This window comes from Vidua chalybeata, chromosome 11, assembly GCF_026979565.1.
Source record: "Vidua chalybeata isolate OUT-0048 chromosome 11, bVidCha1 merged haplotype, whole genome shotgun sequence".
In the NCBI taxonomy this organism is placed as follows: Eukaryota; Metazoa; Chordata; class Aves; order Passeriformes; family Viduidae; genus Vidua; species Vidua chalybeata.
Window position 1 is genome coordinate 2,875,260 of NC_071540.1, and position 21,809 is coordinate 2,897,068.

The 21,809-nt window shown below is 43.0% G+C and overlaps 1 protein-coding gene across 3 annotated transcripts in view; it reads left to right on the forward strand.

Annotated features, from left to right (window-relative positions):
* The window catches only part of PEPD (peptidase D), a 143,148-nt gene extending 122,618 nt beyond the window's left edge, over positions 1 to 20,530 (forward strand). For 2 of the 3 annotated variants that reach the window (XM_053952645.1, XM_053952648.1), the window contains 3 exons: positions 219 to 403; positions 11,832 to 12,023; positions 19,868 to 20,530. In XM_053952645.1, coding sequence (XP_053808620.1) covers positions 219 to 403; positions 11,832 to 12,023; positions 19,868 to 20,017 — 527 coding nt within the window. In that variant the 3' untranslated portion in view covers positions 20,018 to 20,530. The remainder of the gene's footprint in view (positions 1 to 218; positions 404 to 11,831; positions 12,024 to 19,867) is intronic. The other variant, XM_053952647.1, reaches the window with a different exon arrangement.
* The last annotated feature ends 1,279 nt before the right edge of the window (positions 20,531 to 21,809 follow it).

Consider the following 21,809-nt stretch of genomic DNA (forward strand, 5'->3'; position numbering starts at 1 on the left):
GAAGGTGCTGCTGTTTCTCTTGTTTGTAGTTTTCTGTACTTCACAGACATGTTAAAATATTTGTCTTGTTTAAAGTGCTTTTGTGAAAATGTAGTTGCTCTTTCCACCTTTATTTTTTATATAAACAAAGGGCACATGTGTTACATCTGTTTTTTGAAAGTTGTTGTTAAAAAGCTTGTAGCAACAGTTAACTCAGCTGCCTGTTTCTGCTCTCCAAGGGGTGGCCTGGCCTGATATGCACCGTCTGGCTGACAGAGTCCATCTGGAGGAGCTGACTAGAATTGGCATTCTGAAAGGCAATGTGGATGACATGGTGAAGGTTCATCTGGGTGCAATATTTATGCCACACGGACTTGGACATCTACTTGGAATCGATGTGCATGATGTTGGAGGCTACCCAGAGGTTAGTGTGAGTCCATGCTCAACTCCCCTGCAGATTAACCCCCTCAGTTCCATCAGCGTTGCTCATGCTTTACGTTGGTTACCCAACTGCATCTTCTCAGAGATGTGTATTTAAGTGTCTTCTTTTTTTTAGATGTGGTATTTTATGCAGTTTACTCTAAGGAAATCTATTAGTTCATTGAAACATAAATTGTTTATGGGAAGAAGTCAACTGATGGTGCTTTTTGGGCATTCTTAACCTGTTCAATTTCTAAATACACTGTGTTGTTCCTCGGTGAGTCACTGCTCTGACAGGCACCACGCAAGTACCCTGTGCTGTGGCAGAGCATCTCAGTCTGCCTGAGTCCTGCACTGGCAAGGTTCACCTGCTCCATTCCAGATGTGAGGCAGCTGCAGGAGCCCCCTGCTCTACCTGGGCAGTAAATCCCAGTGGCTGTGTCATATGGAAACAAGCTGGCTCAGAGCCCTGTCTTGAGCTTTGAGGTCCAGTGTCAGCATGGGCACCGGTGTAGAAAGAGGCAGAAAGAAGAAAGTCCATCAATTCTCCCAGTCCTTGCAAATGTGAAAGCATAACCTCTTGTATTCTGAGTTTCTGCAGAAAACACAGAAGGATTGTCTTTTTCCTTGAATTAATTTGGTGATTCATGATTATGATCTGAAAGCAGAATAGGTAAAATTCTGTAACCAGTTAATGGCAGTAGGTCTGCAATGATAGCTAAAAGAATAAAATCTCTAAGGCAAATTGTACTTAAGGTTTGAATAAAGGAAGTTTACAGCAGCTTTGGAAAGATTTCAGAAGAATTGTGTTTGTGTTAGGCTGTGGTTATTTGAGGCTAACTGTTTAAGGATTTTCAGTAATACAGTACAAAAATTGATCATTTTTCTCCTCTCATATGTAAGCTGTTCTTTTGCAAGAATCTGCAAAAGAAATTAGGAACTTCATAGGTAAGGTTTAAGCATATTTTGATGCTTGTTCATGTTGGGTGACCCGGCTACGTAACAGCTGCTATTGCTGGCTCATTTTGCAGGCGGGGAGAAACAGTATATAATATTTGAGGATACTTATTACATTCACAGTGTAATTACAGTTGAGATACAATATTGTGATCATGATGTATTAGCATCAGCTAATGAACTTACATGTAATAAAAATGAAACAAAAATCAAAAGCAGTGCTAAGGTTTAGATTTTTAGATTCTAAGGTTTCTGCACTAGCTGATACAGAAAGGATGGATGCTTGTCCCTTTGTTCCTCCTAAGCACATTCTCTCTGTGTACAAATAGAGACATCCAGCAAAGCACAGGGACTGTGCTTACTTGGAGAGTTCATAAACTTTAAAATCCAGGACCCTGCTGTTGCATGCCTTTGCTTAGATTGTTTTCACTTGTGTCGTGAATAACCTTTCTGAATTTGATGGACTTAAAAAACAGGACCATGTGTTCAATACTTGGTAGGGTAAAGAGATAACTAAATTTTAGGAACAAGTGAGAAGAATTCTGAGAATGCTAAGTACCCTTCTTGGTTTTGCCTAAAAACTGTATTCTTTGAGGTTAGAGCAAGTACCATACTGTCAAGGGAGATTTCTAGAACTGATTTTGTGTGAGTCTGAAGCAGTGGACCCTGTACACCTTCCATCTCTCATCAGATTCCAGTAGTGTGGCATACATGCTAAGGAATCATTTTTTGACAATACTTTTTGTTTTTATATGACTGAATTTATAATCGTTATTGTATGGTGTATTATATAATTTAAGGGTCATTTTTTGAAAGCAAACTGATCTATCCACAGTTTTCAAAGAGCAGCCTGTTACAGATAAAGATGGATATAGGAACTGTATTGTCAAATGAGTTAGGCTCTCAAGTTTCATACTTACTGTCTGTAAAATGCCAGAGCTCTATGCAGAATTTTATATCTGCAAATACTGAAATTGTTTGTTTGTGCTGGCATGCAACTGCATTCTTACATGAAGAATGTTTGCATGGATAATTTACTTTCAAAATCTAATCCTAAATAGCAAGTTCCTTGAATATGAAGCATATATGAAAGCTCACAAACAAATAGCTAATGTTCTGTATTTGCATATAAAAGTGCACATAGATGGGTGTATGGCATCACTTTGTTTGAAAAATTATGAGTTCTGGGTTCTGCAGAAGAGCAACCCCTTTAAACTCTCTGTGTGGCATTAATTTCACCTCTGGTAGACCCTTCACTTCTCTGTGGCCCAAAGCAGGAGGCCCTTTGACTGAGATGAGGTGCCTGGGTGTGGGAAGGACACTCCAGGAGCCTCTCAGGGAGCTGCACTTCATCAGCCTTCTCTGGGCTCGAAGCCCTCGTGGGAGGCCTGGTCCCTGCCCAGGGCAGGGGAGCCCTGGAAGGATGCAGGGCACGTGGCTCTGCCCGAGTTCACCTGGACACGAGCAACTGAGCACCTTTCCTGCAAGTGTGTGGATTAAATGGGAGAAGGCTTATTATCTGTGCCTCATTGTTTCATGAAAAAGCACATTTTGAAGACATCTAGTACACTCTGGAGTGATTTGTGGTGCATTCTAAATGTTTACCAGCTAGCAAGATCTTCACAAAGGTTTTTATAAAGCCATTTTGGTGTTTATTGTACACTAAGCCCATGCCTGTAGTATCATGTTCTTTTTTCTAGCTGGTTAAAAAGCAACTTCTTTGCTTTTGGCTGAGGGAATTTCTGGGAGTATTACAAACGATTTTTTAAAAATAAAAACTTTCCAAGTGGATATTATTCCATTATTTTCCTCAAGTGTAAACAGTTACATTTGAAATAATACAATAAACGTTAATTTCCTAATTTTTATCCGTCAGAAAGTTTTGTGTGTTCCAAAAAAACTATTTCCAGACATTGTTAGCTTAGATTAGTTATTCATTGGTAGCCAAAGATTTCTTTTTTTCAAAATTGGCAATAATAAGTTTTCATCTTTTCCAGTAAGCTGCTTTCACATGCAGCATTGAACAAACACTTTCTTCTTCTTTGACAAATGTTGTGAATGCTTGCAGATTTTCTGCGAAGTATACTCTGGGATATTAGAAAATATAACATTTCCCCTTCCTATTTTTTGCGGTGATAAAGAACAACTGGTTTTGGCCAGCAATGAACCATGTCTTGGCAACCTTATTTTAGGACAGCACGTTCACAGTAGTGTGAGCAGCAGTGTTTGCCAGTGAAGCACACAAGTGAAGATGCTGCTGTGCAGGAGGGCTGAGCAGCAGGAGCTCCTGGGCACCGCGGCGTTCCTCGGGGAAACCGAGTGCCACACGTTCTGCCAGCAATGAATGTGTCTTGGAAACCTTATTTTAGGACAGCATGTGTGAGCAGCAGTGTTTCCCACTGAAGGATGCAAGTAAAGGTGCTGGTTTGCAGGAGGGCTGAGCAGCTGGAGCTCCCTGGGGACCGCGTCTCCTGCCAGGCACCGCGGCGTTCCTCGGGGAAACCGAGTGCCGCGCGTTCTGCCAGCAATGTGTCTTGGCAGCCTTATTTTAGGACAGCCATGTGTGCACCAGTGTGAGCAGCAGTGTTTGCCAGTGAAGCACACAAGTAAAGGTGCTGGTTTGCAGGAGGGCTGAGCAGCAGGAGCTCCCTGGGGACTGCATTCCTCGCGGGAAGCCGAGCGCCGCACGCCGCTTTGAAAATCCGCCTGTTCCTTCGGAGGGTCTGCCTGCAGCTCGAGCACTGCTGAAAATTCAGCCCCAGTGGTACTAATCACTTCAGAAAATCTGGCCCTCAGTCAGACAGAGCTTGCTTCAAAGGGTGAAAACCCCACTGGGCTTAGCTTCTGCTGTAAAATTTAATCACGGAGATGGTTTTCTCACATTCTTTCAGTTGTTTCTGGGTAAATTCGATATGGGATATAAATGAGGGCTTGTGCCTGTTGCAATGAAGAAAATGTGGTAGGTGGCCCCAAATTTTCAGGCCCTGAGGTAGATGAGGCTGAAGTTTTCATTTAAATCTAGGTTCCATGTCTCTAGATGCCTGAGTTGATTCAATTTCATGCTATATTAATTGACTATAAGGCTCTAAAGAACACTAAGTACATTTGATGACTGTCTATAATAATAAGCCAGTTAATTTAAGTTAGGTTAATAACTGCTGTGATTTTTGCATGCTATGAATTAAGAGTTTAATTTTGTTTTGTTTTTTAAAATTATAAGATTTACCTTAGTTTAAATTTTTAATTCAATTCTCATGGAAAGCTGATCCTTTTGTTGCTATTCTGCATCACAGATGAAGTTTGGAGGTCTGTTTTGGAGTTACCCAGATCCTTCCATCACTGTGCATGCTTGGGGAACATCTCTGCTGTGCACAGGCTGTGTCTGGCTTTAACAGAAAGCTGGCTCCCAGATCCCAGATGACTGACTGGGAATTTAACTCACCAGAAGTACTGCAGAATTACAGGAATGATCTTGTGCTGGCAAAAACTATTTTCCTTATGTATCCGACTTTATGTTGAAGCAAAAGATTTCATTTTTTTGTGGTTAGCATTGCAAATGATGCATTAATGTTTTTTCCTTTAAGAATCAGAGGATGAAGTGAATTTACCAAGAAGCTTAAAGCTGTTACGTAGGGCCCTGGTGCTGCAAATTGCTTCACTTGCCATAACCTTGCAAAACCTTGCTCCAGCTTTGGTTACCCAGGACCTGCAAACATGAAACAACCTGTATGGAAGGCACTTAGGGTGCCTCTTTACAAAGAGTAAAAGGGCATTTCATTAGTTTTAACTTTTGGTTTCGTTCTTGCAAGTGATTGTACACCTTGAGAAAAGATTAGGAGAAAAAACTCGCTGCTTCTGCTTCATGGGACCCCCTTGAATCCTTTTTTTGTTTGTTTATTTGTTTTGTTTCTTTGAATTCCCGCATAGCAAGAACATACATACAGCAGGCAGCATGCAGGAAGGAAGCAGGTGAGTGGAAACTGCCTTTCCCTGCAGAGCAGCACTGAAATCCATAGTGCTTATTGCTGCCTGCTGGGTCAAACACCAACCAGGAGAGTTTCCTGCAGCTTAGGATTCTTCTGTGGGGTTTAAACCCCTCCCAGATTCAGCCTAGGACTCTTCTGTGAGGTTTAAACCCCTCCCAGAGTTAGGCTGATAGATCTCACTCTGCTGTGTCATCTTGTGCTCAGTTCCCAGCAGCTTTTCCCTGTGAGGACAGATGCTGGAGTCTGGGTGTTTATGGAACTTGGGGCTTGAGCAGAGGCAGAAGAGGAGGGAAGGCTCAAGGGCTGGGTCAGTGCAGTGCCATGATGTAGACATGCCCTGTCATACCACAGAGTTCCCCTCCTCCACTGAGAAAGAAGGTGTTAAGGACTTGAGGTTTTTAGTTGCTTGGTTTGGGTTTCATTAGTTCTGTTTAATTTTTTTTGATGGAGATACTTACTTATGTTTCTTTGACTTACTGAATTTCGTTGCAAAGGACTTTGTGTGCTGACAGAGTTTGAATATTTATTGTCCAAATATTTTTGAAATTTTAGCAGATGGAGCTTGTGTGTTTTTGAACAATTCATTCTAGGTGCAGTAGGAGAGAAAAAACAAAACAGTAGAGCTCTGCTTTCAATTACATGAAAAAAATAAGGTATCATTGGTATACTGTGGAGTTTTTGCTATACATTTTTCACTAATGGTATCTAAAGATCACAAAAGACAAAGCCCTTTCATTTAAGACTATTGCCTGTGTCTGCTTTCTGTGTCACAGAAATTTGTTCATTAGATTTTAAATGATGCTTGTCTTTGGTTTCATTCTGAAACAGTGTTGTTGGTAGCTTTTGCAATTCTTTCTCTTATTTCTCATAAAACTCTTATAAATTCTTCTAAATAGCCTCCTCATCTTTCAGGTTAATGCTGTAGTTGTCAACTTGGAGATTTTTACTATTTGCTATCTCTTTTTTTTCTCAAACTTAGGTTCTAAAAAAAGAGAAAAAATATAGTCCATAGGTTTTGTTATTTCCATTATGACAGCACTGGGGCTTGGTAACGTCAGAGGATCAGAAAGCAAAAATTATATGGGGAGTTCTGCTCTGAACCATGCTGTTGTGCTGGATTGAAATCCAGCTCCAGCTGAATCATGAGGCAGCAGTGCCTCAAATAAGTGGCAGATGATTTTCCTCATTCCCTGCAATAATAGGAAAGTTATTAGGTAACTTAAACCTGGTACCACTGTTAATACTTAGAAAAAGAAGAAAACACTTCAAGTAAAATAGACAGTTAAACATCATGTGTCCTCTATTCCCCCCATATTAACTTTGAGCTGTGTCCCAAAAGCTCCAGCTAGTAATTAGATTCTCCTGCAGAAGTGGAAGCTTTGATTTGCAAATGGCACGAGTGATCTGTGGTGCTTGGGGCACATTCTCCTGTGCCCTGCTGCTGATCTCAAAGGCAGGACTGACAGCACTTCCTGCAGGTGACTATCCCCAGCTCAGGCTGCTGGGGGGAAGCAGCATAGATTGAATGAACTGATCTTCATTAGGAGCACTCAGCAAGTGAAACGAGGGCTTAGAGAGGGACCAGGAGACACGTGAAGTGGAATTTGAGGCTTTTATTTTCCTAGCTGCACAGAGCTCTGTTCCTTTTACATTAAATGAGCTAATTAGAAGTTAGGTATATGCAGTGGGAGAATAGGGAAGAGTAAAAGAGCTGAGATTTCACTTTGGTGCTAATTTCATATTATCTAAATGTAATGTTAGTATTCTGATTAATTTAAATACTTGATTGCATTTAGCTTGGTAAAGTGGTTAGGACTTCACTGTACTGGGTGTGTTCCAAGTGGGACAGTCTGTCAGGCTCCAAAAGGTTCTGTGATGATTTAGCTGGAAAAGAGAATATGAAACCAGATTGTGTCACTAATGAGTCTTTTACTCTGGTTCAGTATTTGCATTTATGAGTACCTCAGGTGTTCTCTGCTGTGGCTGGGGTTTGTTGCCATCACTGGCTTGAGGAAACTTTGGGGTGATGCCAACTTGCAGCCCCTGGTTTTGGCAGGTAGGGTGCCCTTGCATCTCTCTGCCCTTGTGCTTGTGGGTGAGCACCAGCTAGCTCAGGGACATCACCTGTGGTTTTCTTCTGTTCTGGTCCAAAACCAAACCCAGGATCAGACCCGAGTGGGCCTGGAGCTGTCTCTGCTTCTGATTGCTTTGCCTGTGGAACAAGATCCAGCATGATACACAATGGAGTTCTTCCATGGAAAAAGCAACATATTAACTATTGAGTTGCTTAGGAGCAAGCAGTAGTTCATCTTTATACTGAGATATTCTGGGGATATTGCAAATTCTAGTCTTCCACAGCCCTTTTTCTGGGAAATAGGCAGATTTGCATACTTCCTAATTCCCTGCGTATTCCAAAAATAGTAATATTTTGTATTACTGTACACTTAATTTGAACTTTTATTTTGCTTACATAGTAATAAAATCAGTTTGCATAATAATTCTCTCATTCCCTTGACAGTTCTTACTGCTTAGCCATGCTGGTTTTTGTTACCTTAGATGAACCATTAATTCGAATCCAATGTTCTTGGCAGGAGTACAGTCACAAATGACAGTGTCGTACATCTGTGCTTACTGAGGGAGGGGTGTCTCAAAATGTGATTAGAACCTCCAAATAAAGTCCATCCTAGAAAACAATTTCAGATATAGCCTGTTGTTGCAATATACAGGAGAATAAACATTTATTCAAAATTTAGTTTTCACAGAATATAACTGCAAATCTCTTTTTAGATGCCTAGGCATTAATATTTTGTAGACTGTTCTGTGCACTTTTTGGGGGCAAATGATCAGCTTATATTTTCTCTCTGTGCAGCACTATGACAAGGGTCCTCCTCAGTGGCCAGGACTCCAGGATATAATGGTGATAGGAACAGGTACCCCCACAGCTGCTGTACCAGCACTCACATTTTCACTCTTCATTTCATCTGGCTGCAAAACAACATGGTCGTTGTTGAAAACAAAGCTTGAGTTGTTCAGCTGCAAGATGTAGGGATGGTTCCTCCTCACAAAGAAGGAAATCCATTAATGGCAGAAGAGTCCTACTGATGGCTGACAGCGTGAGGTTGCCCTGTCGGGCTTTGCTCCCAAGAGAGTTTGACTTGATGAAAAATGGCAAGTCTTGTTTCAGACCTGTCATCTTCTGTTTGGGGATTGTGGTGTTTCAGTCATTAAAAAAAGTCCTGAGTTTGTCCTACTTTTCATAAACAACAACAGCAGACTGAGAGCTGTCAGCCCCTGGACCTGATGGGTGTGGTGGCTACCAAGGTGGTCACGAGTGCCCAGAGATCAGATGTCACTTGGGATGCTGAAGCCATAGTCTGATACGTGTTTTAATCCAACACTGTTCTCAAAAGAAGGGATTTTATCGTCCACTCAGCTTGGTCACTGGCCCCTCTCTGCTTATTTCCTGTGCCAGCTCATTTTGTCCTTCAGCCTCACAGCAAATTGGATTGGGGCTCTCCTCTGCTCAGAGTGTGAGTGGCCACATACATGCCATAGCCAGAACCTGTCTCTCTTCAGCCATTTCACACATCTCCTGGTGAACACCCTGCTAGTCTCTGTTAAAAGGGACAAGCCCACCCACTGCTGCCGTGTTTGTTTTTCAGCTTTGAAAAGCTCAGCAGTGTTACCCTTTCCTTGAAGGCCCACTAGAGATGCTTTCATGCTAGGGATATATCTGCATCAGTACCTGGAGATGAAACCTAGAGCCAGCACAACCCAGGACTGAGACAGGACGGGGGAAATAGCAAAAAGACTTTGTGAATTCCTTCCAGAGAACTTAAAATTTTACTTTTGGGTGAGCAGCAATATTCAGGTGCCTTGGGAAGTCTTCTTGCATTGCTGAGAGACGTATCCAAATATGTATCTTGAGTCTTGTTGCTGTTAGCTTCTTGTAGGAAGAACTAAAAGCAGGATCAGACTGCAAGCAGTCTAGACAAAATGCCTACCATTGCTTTAGCAGCTGTACAGAGGTAAGTAAAGGGGGCTACTGTGGCTTTATTGTCACACATGATGTTAAACACCATTTATTTTAAGTAAAGACAAAAAAATATGGATGCTGTGCCAGGGCTGCCTTCAGAGGATGTTTGCAATTGTTTTCCTCGCTCTGCATTTGTCTTTCTAGCATCTGTCTTGGATTGACTGCCTTGGAAGAGGCATTTACAAGTAGAATTGAGAAGTGTACTTAAAAGCCAAATCTGGGCTGTTTGTTGTAAAGTAGCCGATAGATAGTTGGCGAGGCACCAAAAGGTCCTGACACTAATCTAATTGTTTACAGCTCATGGAGAGATTAATCCACAAGATTGGATGCTCTCATTTCCTTTACACATTACAATGAATGTGTGAAATGCCAAACCCCAAAGGGCAGTATGAGAGAAAAAATGGCTCCATTTCAGTGCAGTTATTGTTTCAAGTTTAGAAATATATTGATTTTCTTTGAGTTTTGATAAGAGTACAAATTCAAAATGCCTTCCTTGCTTAATATTACAGTATTCTTGTTTCCTAGGCTCAGTAAAACAAAACCATGTTTTCTTACTTGGGTGTAATATATAGCGCTCTGCAAAGTCCAAATCAAACATATGCCATAAAACATATTGAATACACAGTCAAAATGGCCAAACCTATGTCCAAATGTCCAGGTTGGTTAGCTCTAGAAATCTTAGCTACTGTAAGATGCTGTACATTGGAACAGAATAAGCTCTGCAAAGGGAACAAAAGCAACCCCAGCCTTGTTTGGGTAACCAGTGAGAATAAAGCAAGCACTATAGAGGGGCTGCTGCAAAGCAGAACTTCTGTAAAATAGGCTTTCTCTGAACTGAAAGTGGAGCTCAAGAGCAAACACTACTGCAGGGCTGTGTCCACTCTGAAGAGGGAATGATTCAGTAAGATAAGAACTTGGGTAATGTGCAGGGTGTGCTCCAGCCTCCCTCCATCCCTCTGGCAGAAACACGGGAGCTGGGCTGTGCCAAGGGTGGTGCTGGGCAGGGTTTGCCTGGGAGAAAGGGGAGGTTTCATCCTCCTACCACGGGTCATGCTGATAGTAATGCTGACACCAGTTGCCCCTTCTGCTGGCAAGGGACAGCATCGTGGCTTTGGGCAGAAGCAAGATTCGGGAAAGCTGTGTGGAGACCAGATAAATAATTCTGTGATCTCACAGACATGTTAACCTCTGACTCGCTGGCTAAAACAGAGGTTTCATGAGCAGAGTGTGTGTGCACAATTGAAAGCTGCTGGGCCTGTGAGCTGTTCACAGGTCATTACGATAGTTTGTTGGGGAAATTTTTCTACAGTTGCAAAGAATTTTCAAAAAGCTAATGGGATTGAGATGTATTTATTCTGATATTGCAATACCTGGCACATTCGGAGGGAAGGAAATTAATACCCGGAACTAGTCTTTGCAGTGTTTCTAATTCCTTGACTAAGCACGTCCTATATATCATTGTATTTTACCAGCTTTTGGGAAGAAGAGAATATTTTGCTAGTTCAGACTTGTTTTGACTTAACTTTTAATAATACCAATCAGCACCATGTTGCCTGAAAGTCTGAATCTGACAAAAGTTTAGTTTAAATGGGCTGCTTTTATGAGGTCATGTGTAGACTCATTGCTCCTGAATCAAGATCATAAATGTGTAATTTTAATAACATTTGGTGAGAATAAGTATTTGCATATCCTTGGAGAAATTGTTCTCTGCTGCATAGTTCAGCTGTTTCAGCCATGACGTGGCAGGGGCATTTCAAGATTTGCATGTCACTTACAATACCATACTTTGCAAGGGAGGGTAGAGCAAGCAATATTGCAAGTAGTGCAAGCAATTCTTGCGAATAGTGCAAGCAATTATTTTTGCTTTTTAGTGCAGTATTTCTGCCAAGGTAGAGAGTAACAGTACCAAGCATATCCAAAGCCAAGATTTCTGTGATACAAAAAACAGTTGGGATGTTGAGTTGAAAACTGGTCATCACTCTATATGAAAGCTAAATGAGGACTGATGGGAGGGAGGTAATTGCATAGCTAAGTTTCAGTCCTCTATTGTCGCTGTCGACACAGGGACGGGAATGAAGAGACTCCATCTTCAGAAGGCAAAGAATGATCTTTATTCAAAAGTACCTCTCTCTTTTATAGGGAACATCATGAACATTAATTTCATTGGTCCTAAAGTAAAAACATTTCACCTGATTGGCACACTGGACTTAGGTCAGTGTGGCGGAACATATCTATAAACAATATGAACGGAAAGCAAGATAACAGATGGTTTACATTCCTCCCGGACTTTTTCCCAGGCTTAGCCTGGCAGAAATCTTTCTCTTTTTCTCTCTGACTGAACTGAGAATATCCACACTTTATGATTAGTTTTTAATATTTTGTGTGTCTTATGGAGCAGTCAGCACAGGAGGTCTTGATGTAAAGTCCTCCATGAGCTGGTGTCTGTCCCGCAGGGCGTGGCGCGCGTGGAGGAGCCGGGGCTGCGGAGCCTGCGCACGGCGCGCCGCCTGCAGCAGGGCATGGTGCTCACCATCGAGCCGGGCATCTACTTCATCGAGCACCTCCTGGAGCAGGCCCTGCACGACCCTGCTCAGGCCTGCTTCATCAACGACGACGTCCTGCGGCGCTTTAGGGGGCTCGGTGGGGTGAGTGATTCTTAGCAGATTTTTCATTAATTGCTTTTCTCTTGGTTTGCCCTCACTATGTATCTGAGGAGAAGTCTTTTGGGACTTCTTACAAGTATTGCACATAGGGCTATTCCTGAAGCAGCACCTTGAGTCATTCGGACCGTTTGACTCTGCAGACAAATTGGGGGGTTTTATTCTATTTTTTTAATGTGGTTTTGTACTAGTGATTAATGATAGACCCATATTTTCCCATTGACTGAAATATCCTCTGCCAGCACCATACAGTGGCTTGCCAGGTAGGTGTTTTGTCTCATGTGTGAAACACGTATGTTATGAAATATGAGACTGAGTTCTGTAGTCCAGAGTTGGCTTGACAGCAGCACAGTCCAGTGCTTCCTGCTGGGACAGAGGAGCCTGATGCAGTTTAAGTCGGGGAGGCAGTAGATGAAAACAGCAATAACTGCTCTTACAGGATTATTGACAGAATGCGTGAAACTTGTGCCTTGGGGGAGCCTTCTCCTTTTTGCAGAAGAGTGGCTGATGGGGTTCCAGGGCACCCGTGCTCAGTGTGACAGGCTCAGGCAGCCGTGTGCAGGAGGATTGGCCAGGGAGGTAGAGGTGATCTGGGCAATCATTCCATGCAGCAGCTGCTGGGCAAGTAGAGGGGCCTTGTTTGTACATACTGTCCAGGGCACGTTTCCCATTCAAAGCCACCACCCTTGCAGAGCATTCAGCAGTTGCAGTGCTTCCAGTGGGTTTTTATTTCAAGCAGGGCAAGCATTTGAAGGGTGCCACATTGTTCCTGCACAGAGGAGATAGAGCAGGCAGCTGCCATGCCCCATCCTCCCCGTGGCTCTTCTGCCAAGTCTCAATACAGCGAGCAGTCACTGGCAGTGGTGGTGATTTTCTGGTAGGAAAAGTCACTCATTAGGAATTGTCTGCTGCTGCCATTGACTGATTTATGACTGTACCCCAGCCTTGAGAGGGTGATTACTGTAGCACTTTGGTCTGAGCTGCCTTGGAACCACCAGCCCTGACAGAAAAGTTGTCATGTGAGCCAACCAGGCTCGAGGGCAGCCACCCGTGGTGTGGGTGCAGCCTTGTTAAGAGACACAGGACTTTGCCCTTGCTGATATTTAATTCACTGCTGAGGTCTGGGACATTATCTGTCTCTGTGTTGTTTCTTTATCAAGATTTGCCAGCCAGACAACTGAGGTACTGGTGAACAAAAGGCAGCTAATTCTGCATTTCCTAACTGTGAGCACATTCTGTGTGACAACACAGACTGAAATGTATTTTAAAAGAACACTGTGATGTGCTTGTGTAGCTTGACACTGCAGTGGAAGCAGGTTTAACTGTCTTCATTTTCCATGTAAACACACTCTGTGGGAGTTTTTCAGCAATTGAATTGATTCCTGGTGAGCTTTCCCTGAAATTGCTCAGCAAAGCCCACATTTTCCCCAAATGGCTGTGAATGCCCACTCCATTTCTGCAGCCTGAGGTGTGCCTGTGGCTCACCTTCTGCCTGTGGTTGCACAGAATAGGAGTGACAGCCTGGGATCTCTACCTTGGTAAGTTGCTGGATCAGGCACTTTTGTTCCAGAGATTTCAAGCAAACTTTGTTCCCTCATTTTTGTTTAGCTTCCTGTAATGATGACTTGTAAGGAGAGCTAGCCAACAAACTTTGCTAAAACAAGGGACAGCCCAAAAACGATTGAGCAAAAATCTAAATCTCTGATCCCCCTGTGAACAATACATTTTACTTAGAGAGAAAAAATAATAATACACACATACTCTGAGCCAGATGTTGTCACTTGATTTTGTCCAGGAGAAGAGTGAAAATAAAATCTAAGACTGGAATACATCTGAATATTTTTGAATTCTTCACAAAAACTGAATTATGGAGCAATCAAAATAAGTTTTTCCATCTTTACCATTCTGACTTGATTCTGCATAACAAGAAGATGCAATTTGTGCTGTGTAGAGTACTCAGTTATGAACAAAATGTTTCATTCTAATTTTTTTCATTCTACTCACTCAGAGTGAGTGAGTATTTCTCACAAAAGCATGCCAGAAAACTTTGTTTCTGTGGGATTAAAAAAGATCTTGTAAAGCCCAGGTTTTTTACTGACAAATATTAGTAGTACAGGGGCTACTATTGGTGTCAATTCTAGCTGAAGAGTTCACTACAGCCAGTCCAATCTTCCTTTAAGTGTAAAAGTAAAACACATTCTACAAAAGGAAATAAGTTGTCTATTTCTCTCTGCAGAGCTCAGCACTAATTAAAATGTTCTTGATTTGTTTTAGTGTAATTCACTTCAAAAATGAACTAACATTCACTGAAGTAACACCACTGTAATTCTAAGTCTGTCTGCACTGGGAATTTGTGGATTTTTCATAAATTCACCTTGAATTCATGTCTTTTTTGGGCTTTCAGTAATTTTCTTGACTGTGACAAGTCTCTGCATTGAGAAGCAAAGCTCTTGTAGTGTGCCAGAAAGGGCAAGACGAGCCATTTATTGTCATTTGTGCTGGCTGGAGTCAGCCATGAGGAGATTGTGGAAGGTGCAGGAGCAGGGAGGAAGAGTTGGTGCGAGGTGTCTGTGGCTGCCTGCACTCTGGGACAGGTCCTCAGCCAGCCCACCCTCCTGCACAGCCTTGGGGCTGTCCCTGCTGCTCAGGGACCTCCCAGCTGGGCTCTTTACCTCTGCTGGCTCAAGGGCAGATCCCTCTGGGAAAAGCAAGCAGTGCTCAGGGGATTGTTGCCTGTCTGAAGCCCTACACTCTTTACTTGACAGCTGTTGAGTTCAGTCCTTCCCAAACTTCCCAGCCAATTTTGGGACGTTTCAGTCACGTGTACTTCAGTTCTCCATCTGCAAAAGCAAGGTCCAGTTTACCGAGGTCATAAATCCTGTGGACAAGGGCTGCTGCTGGATGCTGGCACAGTGCCTGGCCCAGGGCACCTTTGCTCTGCCTGGACTCTGCCCCACACGCTCCTGAATAAACACAGATGTGCAAACAGAGGCATGTGCATACAGTTGTATGTATTGCTCAGGAAAAGCAGCTGAATCCTCGGGGACGGGGAAATGCCGACTCCAAATGCTGCCCGTTAGGGTTTGACATTTCCATTCTTCATAAGCTGATTACTGATTCATGCAGTTCATATGCTGTTTTCTCAAAGACACAGTAAGGCCATTCAGTCTTTCTTTGGCCTTACACATTCAGTCTCTGTTCAGGCTTTATTTTTCCCTAGGATTTGTAGAACTAGCACTAGACTTAATATCTGAAAACTATGCAACTTAGAGAAAATGCTGAAAGACAGATGGGTGTTAAATGCATTATTTGTTTCATTTACAGATTTTTCTCATTTAAAAATTAAACAGATTTACAAAGACCAGGAACTTGAAGATCCACTAATATTACAATATGTTTCAAAACAATAGTACCTCCCTCACTGGTAAATGCTAAACCAAATAAAGAGTGAAATATATAACTGCTCCTACCTTTGGTTCAGACAGCCATAAAGTTGTCTCTGTCCTGATTTTTGTTTTTTAGAAAATTAGGCTCTGTTTCTGAGTTTATGGTGGATTTGTATTGTGAAATGAAATTATTCAAAAGTTTTCATAGGAAACCTACTTAACTTCCTTTAAAAGTTCTTCTAAGGGAAGTTTTAGGTGTAGGCAACCCAAAACTACTGCTGGGTGCTTATAAATCTTCTTTATCCCTTTTCTCTTGTCTAATTAACATAATTAGGTTAAAGTAAGACCAGCTGTTTCTAACCTGTATTTAGCTTGTAGTTTAATGCTTCTTTTTGAGCCTGGATGAAGGGACTGGGCACCTGAGGCTTTTTTCCCATCTGTATAAGTTAATCTAATAAAATACATGGCCTCACCCTACTGATATTGATCCTCTTCTATAAAAGAGTGAATATTTAAAATAAAGGTTCTCTTGCCATGAGGACTTGGTTGTCAACGAAGCCTGCTTGTGCCAAGAAGACCACAGCATGGGATGAGATTCCCTGAGCACAGAGCCTTCAGGCCTCTGCAGAAAACACCTTGGCAGAGCCACTGTGTGGAACAGCAGGAAAGTGCCTTCCCCAGCCCAGCACCCCGGGTTTGATGCAGCAGCTTTGTTTCCCACCCAGTCCCTCTGAGATACAGAAGTCAAACTCTGCTCAGGATAAGTTTGCTCTGTTAAAAATTACTGGGGAGTCGATGGCTGAGTTGCAATAAGTTCCCTTGGCTGCCCACAGGTGCCTCTGTAGGACACCAGCTGTAGGAGCAGACCCACGGGTCCTCTAGCTGGACCTGTGCTCATCTGCTTTGGGTGGTCCCATGTGTGGCCACGTCCTGTCATCATTTCCAGGCAAGTGTCCCACTCTAAGGTCTTTGCAGTGACAGTGTTGCTGCTTTCCACAGCCATAGTCAAACAAATGATCAATAGATTTTTTTAAAAAGGGGGACATTTCATCAGTTGCTTTTTTTGACATCTGGGATCTGTCATCATGCAAATCTGGATTATTTAATTGGCCAAAAGAGTTTCTTGATTGTCAAAAGCCAAATACAAATATATATTATCATCCAAAAGAAATCAGTAAGTGCTTCAGTCCTGTTTCCCTTGGAAGGTAACACAGGAGGCTCTGGGGAGCATGACTGTATTAGTAAGTCAGGACAAAGTGTGAGGCTGTACAGAGCTGACAGCAGCCCTGGTATTTAACTCCTGTGCTGTCCTTGGCTGTGCCCCCAGCCCTGCTTTGGGGCAGAGTTGGGACCATTGAGTGGAGCCACATGATGGCCTGTTGCTGGTGTTAGGCAATTGTGCAATCAGGTCTATCTAGACAGATCATGCCACTACCCTTGATAAGAAAAAGGCATTTTTGGAGCAGTCCTGGCATTCCTGGCCACTGCATCTTCACAGGAGTGTTTTTTTGAAGTCTGCCATTTCACACCAAGGAAGTAAAGCCTCCCCTAGGTTTTTGCAGAGCACCCTGAAAGCTGGGGGTGCAGTGAGCCTCACACTTCAGTGCCCAACTCCAAACCACTCTGTAGCCCTGAAACAAGCAGTACTAATGAACCAAGAGCCTGCAAACAGGGACAGCTGTGAGAGCAAATTTCATAACCACTGTCCCCCTCTGGGCAAGGCAGTCCCAAACCAGTGAGCCTTGCCAGAGAGATCCAGCATCTTTTGTCCATTTGGACAGAAGACAAGACCAAATGACAGGCTCTCCTGTGGGGAAGGTTTTGCAGGTCCTCTGAAGCTGCTTCATGCTGCTGCTGAGTATAAACTCAGGGTGAAGCATGGAGGATGTGAAAGAAAAGAGCAAATGAAACCATTTCCATCCCCTTGAGTGCCTGTTCCTCTGCACTCATGCTGCTTTTAGGCAAAGGAAAAATTATGCACTGAAAATGGGAAATCTGACTTCTCTCTTGTGGCAAGCATCCATTTCAGGTGAGATTCATCCAGCAGAGGAAGGATTAGATTCTGGGGAAAGTGTTCCTAGGGAGTGGCAGGTGGTCCCAGGGCACCAGTGGTTCTGTGTGCTTCCATTCACATCCCAAAGACCATTTGGAGGTGCTGATGCTGAGCAGGCTGATGTGACAGTACTGGCTCTCACTTTTTACAGCAGATCACAGAAGTGCATCGATTGTATGATCTCCTAACAGTGCTCCTCCTATACAAGGAGTCACAGGGCGTGGCCCTCATCCTCCTCCTTTGGTCACTCTCAGTTCCCTGCCTCTGGCAGCTCCAGCCCCCGTGTGCTCTCCTCATTCAGGATGTCTCACTTCTCTCCTCCACCGCGATCTCCCTGCCTGGACTCCTTAGCCAGTCCCAGCTCTCTTTGTCCATTATTTGTCAATCCTCTCTCCCCTCACTGTATCTGCCTTTCTCTTGTCCTTTCATGACTCTTAACTATTTCCCAGCTCCTTCCCCATCCTGATTTTCTCTTGTGGCCTAGATAGAGAACAGCATGGACAGACACCTTGCCCTACTTGTTCTTCCCCACTGCAGTCTAGCTTTCATCTGCTCTGCTTTTAAGTCAGTCCATCCTCCCAAAGAGTGCAGAAGTATTTGTGAAGGCATGAAATACTCAATTGGAAAACACAAACCATTTTTCTTGGGTTTTTGCTAACGTTACTGGTCAAGAGGCTGAATTGTGACTGATACATCGCTGTAGCTGGAGAATTTCAGCTCAAGCAGGGGGAGGTTTGTGAAGCAGGCAGTGCTTGGGAAAAGGCTCTCTCTGTAGGCAGAGTCAGTTCTAGCTTTGTCTGGCCTTCCTTCTGCTCTCAGACTTACTTTTGCACTGACATTTTTACTTTCCACATCATCACTGTGTCCAGCTCTATTTTCACTGGCTGGGCTTGCCAGTGTGATGCTTTGGCTTTTGCCACCTTACCAGGTCTGTCCCTGGATTCTGGCACTCCTGCAAGGTTAGCCTGGTACCATCAGGTTTTTGGCAGGGATTGGTCCACCCAGGGAGGCTCTGCCCAGGCCCAAGACCCAGCAGGACAGGCACATGGCAGTATTTGCCTTTGGATGCAGTGGGGCCCTCCTGCTGAATCCTTGGGTTATGTTTTGCTCAGCAGTCAAATTTGAAGCAGTGAATTGAAAAGCCCATCCTGATAAATTCTGCCCAAGTGCAGTCATTGCATGTGCTGCTGATCTCTTCTGCAGCAAGGCACCAGCCTTTCAGGCACACTGAGCATACAGAGCCTCACAGCTTTCAAATTTACAGCTGTCCAAAACAAATGTGTAAACTCAATTTGTTTATTTAATTCTGCATTATAATACACTTAACTTGATACCAAGTAAAAGAAATAATCTGGCAAAGACATCATTAAACAGTTTAATAAGGACTGGATGACTCATTTTGTTTGAACAAATGGATTATTTTGCAATCAGAAGTACAAATGTTAACCAGCTTTATTTTTAGTTGAAAATGTCAAGAGGTCAGAAACAATTAAAGCAATTGTAAGGTGGGAGTACCGAGGGTTTGTGTTCTTTTGGATTTGCACCTTACTAAAATTGCTTTTATTGCAGCTTAGCAACTTAGCAACATTTTTCTGATAAGATAACGGGAATGACTGTGTAGGCACATTTACTAGTAAGAAGAGATTAGAGACAAACAGAAATGGAGCACACTTTTCATTTTAATAGCAAGAGTTGAAAAACTGAGAGGATCTGCTTTTTCCTTCCATGATTTGAAATTTAGTGATTGTATTTTAAAACAAATATCTGACCTGCTTAGGATTTTGTCATCAGCTCAAAATTCAATGTTTGGAATATAAGCCACAAGCTATTTAATTTTCAAAGTTTCACTTTGAAAGTTTATTGTGTTTAGAGAAAAGTTTTAAGTGCAAAGAGAAGCTACCTGAATTTCAGCTCAGAAACAGGAGAGCTTTGAGAGCAGACACTGTGGGCATCAGGAGGCATTGTCCCTAGCAAGGCATGTGCTAAGAAGGCTGGAGGCAAATCCAGGGAAGAATGTTCTTTTTACTGCTTCTGCTGTCAGGGGCTTGAGATTTACTGGCCCCATAGAATGACATAGCATGAACTCACTGCTGCAGCACCTTGCTCAGACTGTCCTTGATGTACCCACTGCAGCAGAGGCACCTGAGGGGCCACCAGCACACCGGGGGTCACCACGAAGCTGTGTGACCACAGGAGGTGGCAGGGAGCAGTGGCCCAAGGGGAGCTGGAGCCTGCAGAGCCCCGTGCCAAGGTGCAGCTGGTGGCAATTCCGTGCTTGCAGTGCGATGCTCTGCCTGGGTTGCAGCAGCACCTCGTGCCCTGGCTGCTGCTGCTGCTGCCTGACGTGCTGCTCACCCCCATCTGAACGCCCTGTGTGTGCTCCCGTGCAGGTGCGGATCGAGGACGACATCGCCGTGACAGCCACCGGCATGGAGCTGCTCACGTGTGTGCCACGGACTGTGGAAGAAATAGAGGCTTTCATGGCAGAAGGCCAGAGCAGTGCCAAATCATTTCACTGCCTCTCCAGCCAAAAGCAGTAAGCTTCAGGGTGATACTTACTGCCTCAACTAATCAGTCATCACTCTGATTTAATTCTGAGGTATATACAATAAAATAAAATGCATCCAATTGTTAATAGCAAGAGAGGCAGGCAGGCTATTAGCTGGAAAACTTCATGCATTAAAAATGAAGGTAGAAGGCCCAGGTAACTCAACTGCTGCTTGCAATCAGCAGTTTACGTGACCAAGTGGCAGCCAAATAACCCTGCTGCCTTATCAATGGTTCTTACACTTCTGTCAGATCTCAGCTCAGATGTATCTTGCAATTAAATCTGAATTTTGATGATTGGGACTCTAAAACACCAAATGGATTATCTGCAAGCTATGAGCAATTGTAACACTCTTAAGTCCTTTTTTAAACTTCATCACAAGTACTGTAAAAAACAGAAATAAAAATCAGTTGTTCTCAGTGGACATAATGACATATTTTTCTTATGGATCTGTATCCATGCACTAAGCAGAATCAAATTTTTATTAAAATTCACCTTGGCATCATTTGTGTTCACAACTTTGTGGTCATTATGCTTTTCTGCTCCAGTTCCTGCTTCTTTATCTGACCCTACTATCAATTTGTGCTCTGCAAACTTTGACCCTTCTCTAGCCAGAGTTTTCTGCTCTGGATAGTGGCTGTACTGATCCTTCACACACAGCACCATCCTCATTAGATTTGTTCATCTATTTGTTCCTTAAAAACACAGATTGCTATGGTGTTCATTACCCTTAAAAGTTGAAAGAAGGGAATATCTTTGCTGCAGGGCTCATGGTCATTCAGCAGCATGTGCTGTGCAGCATGATAGAGTTATTTTTAACTGCTCAGTGTTAGTTCAGAATGAAATAATGTAAGTCTTATTTGGATACCTTACAAACATATTAATATTGGTCACAAAATTATTTTCCACTCATGCAAGATTTAAATTACCAAGAGAAGCTTTTTTTTTTACTATAGATATTCATCAGCTTGCAGGATAATAAATACATTTCTTGCATCATAAAATAGCAGTAGGTGCTGGTAACTACATAAAAATAATCTTTCTCACTCTACATACACATCAAAGCTCCTGTTCAATATTCAGATTCTGTTGCAGTTTGACTGCAAAGCCACTTCAGAACATCCCTCTGCTGTGTTGGAGCTGAAGCCACAGCAGAGCACCAGGGCCTTTCTGAGCCTCACTGCCTGCCAGGTGAGGATTTTCCCCCTGAAGGGATCAGCTGAGTTGATGTCTCAGCACCTTGGTGTGAGCAGCTCAGCTCCGTTGCCCACGCCAGGCCACTGACCCGCAGGCGATGGGATGGACTGTGAGCTCCCTGTCTCACGTGGGAGGCCCAGCACAGCGTGGGCTCAGAAACCACTGCTGCTGCCCTGGTGCCTGCCCCCCTGCACTGCATTTAGGCCTGAAAGCATTTCCTCAAAAATCATCACAGACACCGCTCTAGGAGAGCTCCTTTTGCTAAGCAGGTTGGTCTGTGTGACAAGAACCTGTTCTTTATTCCCAGCAGCTTGGTGATCCATTGCTACGTAGGAAACTTCATGTGGGAGACCAAAGAAACATTGTGAAACAATCCAGAGGACTTCATTAATGTCAATGAATAAATAAGCCTTATTCGCATTTATTATTTGTAAATATAAATATTATAGATAATATATAAATGTTGTATCATAATATATTCTAATTTTATATAAATATATACATATAAATATTTACATTTTAGGGGTTTCTTGACATTGGTTTGTAAAACACAAGTGCAGGAATTCTTGACTGTGAAGAGAAACAGT